The sequence below is a fragment of the Pundamilia nyererei genome, unplaced genomic scaffold, assembly GCF_000239375.1.
Source record: "Pundamilia nyererei isolate P.nyererei 1_Seehausen unplaced genomic scaffold, PunNye1.0 scaffold00026, whole genome shotgun sequence".
In the NCBI taxonomy this organism is placed as follows: domain Eukaryota; kingdom Metazoa; phylum Chordata; class Actinopteri; order Cichliformes; family Cichlidae; genus Pundamilia; species Pundamilia nyererei.
The window spans coordinates 1,625,239-1,636,303 of NW_005187427.1; the positions used below are offsets into that span (position 1 = coordinate 1,625,239).

Genomic DNA, 11,065 nt, shown 5'->3' on the forward strand with positions numbered 1-11,065 from the left:
ATATTATAAAGGTAGTGTGTGCTAGCAATAAGCATCCATATTCTATTGGATCGCCACAAAAGAACCAGTATCTAAATGAATAATGTTTTCTGTGTCTTAGTCTGGTGAAATACTCCTTTAATACTTAACGCTTCTTATATTTATACTTAATAATACTTATACTTATGTTACACTTGAACATCTTTGATACCTTTTCCATTATGCTTAAAGTCCTTACAAATTATTTGGGAAACTCTATACCGTTTAAACATTTGCATTTTAATTTTTGATATTGAGAAAAGGTACGTTTGTGTCTGTTATGTGTGATTAAAAATGACACAAGTCTTTCAGCACCATGGAGAGAGAGACACAAACAAAAGCACCACGGAAAGAATCCAGTGCTAAGTAAAGGTAATAATTACTTTATATTAGTGATTCACAACCCATTTATCTGAATCAACCCAGTAGACCAGACAACACAACAGCACAGATGGAATTTTCTAACCTAATTTATATAGTTATACTTTACGCTTAACTACCCAAAAGTGGAAATAAATTTTTCAGCAATTAGTTTTTTTTTTTTTATTACTTAACCTCTTAACAAATTAATTCAAGTTATTTTACTAATTTCTGTACTACTTTCAGCTTACCATTGACTCTTAGCTATTACTTCCTACTTATTAGTTTTCTTCACGTAAGCTATTTATTGTCTATTTGAACTCTTTATCTGTGCTACTAAATAAAAAAAATCAGCTGTTGTAATTTAAGCTGGCTCTTTTATTGCTTTTTTTATATTTGTAATTATTCATTTTTTGTTAAACATTTCTGCTTTGGTCGCACTCAATTAATAAATTTGAATTTTGTCTTTGGCAGATTACTTGAGATAAGCTTTTCACATACTTCATGAACTCCTTGTACCCCTAATTGGAATTTAATTAGAGTTTCTCTCTAACTGTGCTATTTCAGTAATATATATATATATATTTAAAAAAAAAGGTTGTTTCTGAAGTGTTTCCATATTCTATATTCCAGGAAAGAAAGGGATACTTATAATGCTACTTTTTTGTAAAAAAAAAAAATACATTGGATAAAGTCAATCCATCGGGGCTCTAAATGTATGAGTACTGCTTTTTGCCATAACATAAGTGTGGGACAAGAACTGATGATAATATTTGTATGTGTGACCTAGCAACTATTCTAAAAATTCACTTCATCCACTCTTAATTGACACTGGCTTAGAGCAGTACACTCTAGGCACCAAAAGATGATGATTCATGTCTCGCTCTCTGGCTTTTGTTCAATACACACACACACACACACAATTTTGGCTGAGAGCAGTAGAATCACTGGACTAGACAAAGTGGTGTGATTACCATTTTGCCATTTCATCACCAGAATGTGGTCATTTATTGGCACACAAGAGTACTTCTTTGAAGCACGGACGGAGAAAACAGATTTTAAAAAGACCAGGAAAGAGTTAAGCAGATTACACAATAAGTTAATATAGAGCAAGATGTCATAGATTACAGACAAATGGAATCTAATAAAAGTCATTATGGTGATGTCAACTCTAGAATGAAATTAGTAGCAGACCTTGGTAAACATTTTAAAATGATCTCCGCATAGTATGTTAGAGCTGAATTTCAGCTTTAAGGTTTGCTGTTATGTGCTACACAGCATTTAAGAGAATGTGGGGAAGTTCTGGCTGCTAATATTTCCTACAAAGATTGGAAAACAATGGGATTGTCAGTTTACACTTTAAAAACTTTAAAACTACAGAACTCTCTGACACAGATTGCCTTTCTTGATGATGGAAGTCCTTCATCTTCAGATTGGTCACTAATTAATATATGACTGCCTGCTGTTGTTTCTGCTGCACAGGCAGATCTGCACTCTTATCCAACTTTCATTTAACAGAGACTCAGCAACAAAGCAGTAGACTGACAGACCTTTGTGTGAGTAATGCAAGTAAACTGACTGAAGCTGTGGAGCTCTATCTCTTTGAGTACAGGTTTCCTACATGCTTTTTTCCCCACCGTTGCAGTTAAATGGTGTTCCCTTTTTTGTTTACACCTCTGTGGTTCAAGTGCTGTTATTCATTCAGTCTCAGACAGTTTGAGACTAAGCTGCTGCACTCTACATTTATCTGCATTTAAGTCTTCACATTATCCTTATGATATATTTGATTCCCGCCTTCTGAATCATTCCCGCCTTTAATTGTCTTAAAATACTGTAAAAAAATAAACATAGATTTCTTCAGTGTGGCAGGTGGCCTTTTTCCCTCATGTGGCCTGATACTGAACTGCAATATTGCTGCTTTCAGGGGACCAGATGATTCAGCAGAAACCAGCAGACAATAGAGTAAGGTTTGTTTTTTTTCCCCTGGTTTGGAAATTGTTAGAGGGCACAGGGAAGGCAGGATGTGTTTATCCCTTTGTTATTAACTGGTACATTTAGCGTGCCAATAAAACTTAACAGCATCCTCGTCTGGCAAACAAATGACGAGTGGAAAAGCTGCCCGTTTGTATTTTTATGACAAATGTTGTTACCCCTCCTTCCTATCTGAGTACACCTGGTTCACTTTGATTTGAACTACAGTAAGTCATGATATTATTGACATTGTCATGCAAACTCTCAATATCATTCGTTGTTTTGTGGCTATGGTGAACTGAACTGCTCACTATGTGTTCCTGTGTTGTTCCCTGTTCGCTGTAGTAATACTGAACAATAACAATCATAATTATAGATTTTACTGGTTTTCCTCCTGTCTGGTGGGCTAATTAGTGCTGTGAGCTGCTGCAGTGGAGTGAATAATGGAGACTGGCTAACCAGATGTCCAGAGAGAGAGGAAATGGCCCCAACCCCATCTTTTTTTTTTTTTGTGATGTCCTGCAGGGTGGAAGTCACATTGACACATGTATTCAGAAAGCATAAAACTATACATATACACTGACATGTAGACTTGTCTAAATTAAAACATGCACACACGTGCTTCTTTAAGCTGTCACAGAGATACTCTAGGAGCAAATGAAATAAGCACTCTACTAATGTTGCATATAACACTCAGTTTAGTCTTTATAATCAGCAGATAGAAACAGAGGATGTCTGTGCCTCCCTATGGTTAAGTCTGAAAAATAACTCTAATTATATTGAGTGCAGTAAAGAGATGCTTTTGTATCACAAATATATTCAGTGTTTTGGGAGAATGAATCATAAAAGGGACCAAAAATAAACACTAAGAAGAATGCTGCTTCATATGTCTTCATATCGGTCAAGACTGAGCATTGATAGAGCCTTAAATGTTTAGAGTTAAGCAAAATTTTAGGAGGTTTAATTCTGCGTTCTGCGTAGCCTATTTGCTTTATCCTCCCCCCGCATTTTCAGAATTGTCCCACTACCACAAAACAACTCCAGATCATTTAGTCTTCTTCAATTCGCCAATGTCATCTATATGAAGAGATCACATAGTGGCTGAGGTGGTCAGCATGATTGTGCTTGTGTGTAAACTGATAATATAATTTTATATGATTGTTGGGTAGTGAACTGGAAGCTTCTCACTCCATTCACTGTGGTGTGAAATGTGCTCCAACAGGCTTGATGACCTGACAGAGACTTTTCTGCATCCCTGATCTGTCTGCACCCTGTCTGTCTGTCAGTGTCAGCCGGTTAATGTGGTCTGCAGAGGTAGCAATCCTGCAAACTTGAGTGTGTAGCGCTGATGCATTCTCCAAGTCCTGGAAATGCTGAGGTAATGCCTTTCTGCCTCACTGCCATGAAAGGACATGCCAGGATGAAGGCCCTGTGTCTGCTTGTAGCAAAAAAAAAAGAAGAAGATTTAAACCCTTATTTTTGTACAACAATTGGGTAGAACTGTGCTGTAAAACCTTCCTACATTACTCTGTAAAGCAATATTTAAAAAAAAAAAAGACAAAATCAAGCAAATGAAAGTATGATATATATATATACATATTTTAAGTTGCTAGTGTAATATAGACACACAAATAGGCACACCCTTTGTCACGCACCTGCTTCTACATGCATGTCACTCTCAGGATCTCATTATGGCTGCATTAGAGCTGAGGAGGGGAGTGGCAGAGCGAAGAGGGACCCACTTTAGGTTCAAACAATGGAGACACATGGCTGGGTGGGAACATGCAGAGAGTGTGTGTGTGTGTGTGTGTGTGTGCGTGTGTGCAATGTTACGGGCAAGCTCTGTGACAGCTGCCACACCATTTTGCTCTTCTGTGTCCCGCAAAACAAAACACACAACCTCCTGGCTATGACTGATATAAATCTACAATTTCAAAGGGAATTTTTTTTTTCTTGCCAATAAATCTATTTAGCAGACTGGCAAAATTTTAAACATCCAATATGTATGATTAACACACGGCAGTGAAGTCAGTGGACATGTTTAAAATGAGTAAATCTTTCCATTACATATTGTTTATAATAACGATGGTGATTTCTATCCCATGTTCCTTTGTTTCCTCTTAGTTCTGCCAATTTTCCCCTAATCAATCAGACCTCAGTGACTTCAGCCGTAAACACACAGGCGCAGACTACACCACAAACGAGTGCGCCTCAAAACCAGCTGCTTCAAGGACTTTGCTATTTCTCTCGGATAGGTCAGTGATGACAGATATTGGATACGCAGCACACTTTATATAAAAAACAAAAAACAAAAACAAAAAAACAACGTGTGACAGCAATGTAACGCAAAGAAGAGGATGCCTGCTGGAGGCTGTTCACCAGCTTCTCCACTGCGCCCTCCGGTGGAAAGATTGTGACATCACGCTTTCCAAACTGAACATACTGAGGGAGGGGCCGTGTGCCTGGACCACAGACGCTCCTATAGCACTCTGCGAGCCACTCCACATCGCACTGACAAGAGGGGCGACTATTCCTTGAAGCTCCCATCCAGGCGAGGGCCGCTGCAGCATCCATAAACGGAGGAATATCGCTTTTAAAAGCTCGGTATTTAAAAAAAAAAAAAAGAAAAGGTGGAATCGAACAGAAGATGTCTTATCAAGGAAAAAAGAACATCCCAAAGATCACAGTGAGTAAAGAGTTATTTCTCCTTCACTGGCTGCAGGAACTTTGATGGCTGCTGCTTCAAATCACTGCAGAAGGTTTCAGCGTTTTTTTTGCGCCGCTGCGATGGATCTTTGTCACATACACCGATGCAAGCTCAGAGCAACATGAAAATGCTCTTTCTATTGTCAGAGCCGACTGCAGGAAGCCGCTGGAACAATGCGCGCAATGATATGGCATGTCTGGCTACCATAGTGACAGTCAGGCAGGGAGATAAGGCGTTTTCTTAAAGGTGTCCTGCATCCTCTTTGTTGAAGCGATCCATGCCGTTGTGCAGAACGGATACCGGCTCGCCCATTAAAAAAATCACTGTAAGGTTTATGCCGGGAATTCTGCTGTCTTCAGTGCATAACGGAGACTTTATGGTGATTTAAAATATGTAACTTATTCTTATATATTTAGAATAATGCAGTTAATTAGATTTATTCCCCTACACTCCACCTAGATTTACAGCGTAAAGATATTAGAAGAACGTGTCCAACCCTTGTGGGGCTTTTTAAGGCCCAGCTGGTGTTGTTCATGGGAGGATTTTGAACAGTAATGTTGATCTCATTTTTCGAATACCCTTCTTGCCATTTTGGTGCACAGTGATTTCATGACATACATAAAAGTATCAATGCACATTCTGGTCACAATGCCCTGGACGCTTGCAAATGACTGAAAAAGGAGGGGGGAGGGGGTCCGAAAAATAATGGTCACTTATTATACATGAACTCATTGTTTCGCCTGAAGCCCTTAATTGTTTTATTGCAGGAAAAAAAGCCCTCTCTGTGATTTCATAGGGGGGCCTCGGAAATCATAGACAGGGTTTGTCTTTCAGGCTGGTGCAGCAGCAGAGAGTGAGAGGGACAGAGGGAGAAGAGAGGTGGGGGAAATACACGCCCATCTGTGATAAGCTGGCCTTGTGAAGGGGTGCTTGTATTTCTGCATCACCACAAGGAGAAAGATTCAGGGTCGGCTCAGAGCATTCAGGGTGGAGCGGGGTGGGGGGTTGAATTCAGGGCAGACTGGTGTTACACAGCCAGCCAGCTGGGTGTTGGTGTGTGTTACAACTGCAGAGGAACCTCTCCCTCTCCTTTTTTTCTTTCTGTGTGTGAGCATCTGAAACGCCTGTTTTCCAGCACTCATTGTTGAAGCTCAGGCTGCAGTTCGGGGTGTGTTGCTCAGATGTGGGAGACTTTGCTTTTTTCTTATCTCCTCAGCTAATTGTACACAATTAGATTAATACTGTAAAATTAGGAGATGTCAATAATATATGAAAATCTATGAAAATAGTGAAGGCATGTTTAACACTCACTAGAAGTGCTGGCAATTTGAATGACAATAATCGCTAAAGTAAAGGATTTTTGTAGGTTTGGGGGTTTTAAACATACAAAGGGAATGCTAATTGTGTCAAAAAATACACACACATGCAGGAATAAAGTAGCAGAAAGCATTTAGCAGATCACCAGCAAAAGTAACATGAGTAAGCTATGCTGGTTGATTGCCTCAAGATATATCATATTTGGTTACTGAGCTTGCTTTTTTGTTGATTTAGAAAAGCTCCAGCTGTAAGCGGCACATTAACACAGACTGACAGAAAGTACCACAATACAAGTTTTTCATGGACGTCCTAAAGCTGCTTCATGCAGTTTCAGTTGAAGGGGAGTAATTTATGATGTAAGCAACCACACTTTTCACTGTTTTATGAATTTAATTATAGTTTGATCTCAACATATGGGTGACTATTCCAACAATATTTAAGTGCTTTTGAAAAGTGATTTGAAACAATGTCTGGGTCAACCACTGAGTGGACTGCTCCCAAATCTGTTTGCGTCCAGTTGACAAGGTAGGGTGTACTACGTTCTTTCCTTCATCCAAGTTATAACCATAGCCTCTAAAGATGTAGGGAAAAATCAGTTTGGCATATTGGAATATTTTGTGTGGCGATATTGTATAAAAATATTGATAATATTGATATTAATGAATGAATAAATAACAAATACTTGAAAATATATTAGACTAACAACAAGCGATGACCCTGGGCCAAGAGGGCTCGTCTTCTGCACCGTCATCCCGAGACAAGGTTAGTCGAGCTAACTTACCATAAATTGGCTGAAACGACCCTGGACACACTTAGCTTGACAGAGTATAACATTTCCACTTGATCTTATTCAATTGCAGACTGATATCAGATTCATGGCAGACTGATTCCATCTTATGGCAATATTTATTGAAGGTTTTAGTGACAGTGTTGCTTGACAGTGTCATTTTGGAGCAAAAAAAAACCCTCCCCCAAAAAACGACATTGATAACTTTATGTTATTGGATAAAACCGATATGGACAAATTTTTATTTTGAGGACATCATTTGCAGTTGAAAAAAGGTGATAAATTGCAGTAGATGTTATTCCAATACTATTGCAATACTGAGCTTATCACCAAATGTCAAAAACTGCAATAATATTGTATCGTGAGTGAAATATTGTGATAGTATCATATCGTCGGGGGTCTGGTGAGTCCCACCAATAACTTTATGAGAAATGTATTTTATGTTCAACAATGTATGGACTAACAACACATGTTGTTGTTTGATTTGGAGTTTATGGTAGTAGTAGTTCCCCTCCAACCATTTGATCAGCTTCTTAGAAATGCAAACACACAATACTTGCATTATTGGTTTATTCAAACGCAGACAAGCCAGGAGAATTAAAAGTGTCACGTTGTTTCAGTAAAGCAGACTAAAGCAAGAACCTCTTGTTACAAGTAATGGATGTTTTTCAAATAAATAACAGAAGCACTGTTGTCTTTGTCTTTTCTGTATCTAAACCATAAACATGTATATATTAAAGATGGCCATAGCCTTCTTGTCTGAGAGCTAAAGCCAGTATAGAGAGACTTGAATTCTTTGTTATAGCCAGCAAGGGACGAACTCTTGAGTTACAAAATGAGGTCATACTGTATAGAAGTTTATGAGGAAATGAGCCCATTGCTCACATGAGCCACTGGCCTTTCCTAATGAGTTTATGTTCTTAAACTAGTTTCAAGTCATATTAAAATCGCATCATGTTAATAGACATTAAGTGGCTCCGTAGTGTAGTGGTTTACATATTTCCCAACAAGTGAAAGAGTCCACTTCAAATCCTTTTGGGGTTGCATCTGGTTTAAAAATCTACCAAATCAACCATGCAGACCTATCTGCTTTGTGACTTCTTGTGAGTAAGAGAGCAGCTGAAACTAAATTTCTTTGATGATGAAGCAGGTTATGCATCAAGGCATGGCTACCTTGTAATTGACAAATTGCTACTGTATGACCAGTCAGTTTCCATCTGGTTTCAAAAAAACAAGATGGCCACAGCCAAAATGTTCAGGCTGCGGCTTCAACACAGAACTTCTCCAACAAAAGGAGCCATGACCGTGGAGTACATCCACGTTTTATACAGAGTGTACGATCGAAATGCAGTTATGGCCCTAAACAACAGGAAACAACAGGCTTTGCTAATTACATGGAAGATCTACTATATACACAAGCAATAAAAATGGAAATATAATGAATAGCAATTTATTATGCTTGGCATAGTTAGCTTTTGGTTAGTTGGTTGGTTAATTAGTAATGGGGGCTACACAGACACCAGAGAACTACTTGTGTGCATATCATATCACTATGTTTAGATTTAAAAGGTGATTCTGCCCCATTGCTGCCCCAGAGGTTGGCATCTGTTGCATTAAAATAACCTTTTTTTTTCACTGTAAGCCAGGAGTGTCCAACTCCAGGCCTCAAGGGCCGGTGTCCTGCAGGTTTTAGATATCACCCTGGGTCAACAGACCTGAATCAGATGATTAGGTTGTTTGTCCAGTTACAGGCCTTTAACTCTGTAACTGGACAAACAACTCTTCATAGAGTTTTGATGCCATGGAATCATTGCGTTTGTAAGCTGTTTTCACATCTGTACTTCAACAGAGGTCCATTTGATGTTGTCGATGCTGGAGTATGCTGGTGTGTGAATATTGTATTGTCTGGTACATTCTTTAGTGGTGAGTGGATGTAGTGTGTGCTGCCTCTTAACCTGATTCCCTAGAAACTGTCTGAAGTTCGTGTGTGAAAGCCGCTATTAATTCTTACACAGGAGGACCTTAAACGCTCTACCTATTTCTAAGGCTCCTTCCTGACACCGACTCCTTATTTCCAAGCCTGTCCATTCTATTACAGCATTTTCATTTCGTTTGGGTTTTAGATCTGCCCTGTCACTTTTCTAGGTGTGGTCCCTTTTATTCCTTATACCCACTCACAGCAGCCACAGTGTTGTTCCAGGCGGTTACATGTCATCCGAAATCCCCTCCAGCTGGAGTGAGCATCTGTGGGTGAAACCCGTTCACCCTGTCGACGCTCCACAAATCAGTTCCCTGCCACACCAGACTGTACCGTCACCATGCAGACTGCAGCAAAGTGGGCTTCAGTGCAAACAAAATACCCCACGGCCACCCAGACATTGCCGCGCAACTCACCATGGAAACAAACATACAGTTGTGATGGCAGGAAAATACAGCCCTTCTTCGGTTTGTCATTGCGGGGATGTGTTTTGACACACATGCGCACAAACAGGCATTTCTCAAACTTCTTGACTGAGAGAGTTAAAAATTCAACCTGTCTGACCCAATCAGATCCAGATTGTTGCACGGTTACACTACTCCAGCCTATCACAAGATCAACATTCCAGACCTTAACTGGCAGGGGCCCCTGCGATTAATTTAGATGGATAAGTCTCATTGTTTTCACTTTTCCAGAATGTGAAAAAAAAATCCTGCACACTTTTTGCTGAACAGTAAATATTTTTGACTGCTAGGCAACAGGGCTGCAGCAGAGGCACTGGTGCAGATTCAAGATGACTTCCCTCTTCCACTGGTCCCCGCCTGCCTCCCCATGCCCCCCTCCTTACAGACACGAGGATCTCTGCCACAGCTAATGGAGGTCTCCTCTAATGTCCTCCTCCTCCTCAGCCCCTTTGACCTATTTTGTCGCACTCGAGTTTTCCAGGACCGTTCCCTTTCATTAAGCACCATGAAGGAGATATTAGTACTTTGCATCCCACTTTATGAGCGCTTCTCCCTTCAGTCCGGTGAAAGTGGAAAAAACGTGTGTGTCGATGTCAGCATAGTAGTAAGAACAACATCCTGCCGTCTATTTTTGATTACTGCCGGCTTGTGTAACAGAAAATGACAGCTTCCCGTGCAGTAATAGGCGTTTTATTTTTGGCACTTTGTTCTTTGTTAAGAGCTGAATGACAAGTTTGTTTGGATTTCTTTCCATCTGAACTTCACAGTGTTTTGCTTCCAGAAATATAACAGATCAGCACTTGTAAGAAGTTGTATCTGTAGCAGACAAAAGGTCTCACTACTGACTGAAGTGTATCAAAAGAAAAAAAGCAGGTGGAAGGAACACATTTCCTTATAATTCAGATTTCTAACATAATTTCATCAGCTTAGTTTAAAGAAAGGCATTAACAGCCTCTACATTTGTTTGAGCTGAGAATACTACTTGTGAGAGCGACTTTAGATAGTTGCAATGTTTGCATGATTCTTGTGTTAACGCTAATCCACCAGCTGGCCTAAATTAGTGATTAAGACAGCAGTTTAATCAGTGCCAAAGCTTTGAGAATAGGTCATGCGCACTTCATAGAGTGGGCATAAGTTTCTGGTAAAAATTGTGCTTAGATTGTCACCCGCAGGGAAACACAGTGTATTAATTATAAATTTGATCATATCCAGAAAATCTTCCAATAAAACTATATGTATAAAATATTATTTCTTCATTTCAAGCTGTTTCAATGCCACATTCAGGAAATAAACTGAATCATCTGAAAGCTTTTGTAATGTATTATTTTTTAAGACAAATGTAATTTAAGCTCTGCTGATTTGATGCTGAATTTTTTTAATGATTTATGTTTTTTGGCACCTGCAAAGCTTAGTTACTCTAATACATGAATGATTTGGTATGTTTAGAACCCAACCGACACAGG

General features: G+C 39.3%; 1 protein-coding gene across 2 annotated transcripts in view; it reads left to right on the top strand.

Annotated features, from left to right (window-relative positions):
• The first annotated feature begins 4,805 nt into the window (after nt 1-4,805).
• The window catches only part of dpysl3 (dihydropyrimidinase like 3), a 31,952-nt gene continuing 25,692 nt past the window's right edge, over nt 4,806-11,065 (top strand). For both annotated transcript variants that reach the window (XM_005727744.1, XM_005727745.1), the window contains exon 1: nt 4,806-5,035. In XM_005727744.1, the coding sequence (XP_005727801.1) occupies nt 4,997-5,035 (39 nt within the window). In that variant the 5' untranslated portion in view covers nt 4,806-4,996. The remainder of the gene's footprint in view (nt 5,036-11,065) is intronic.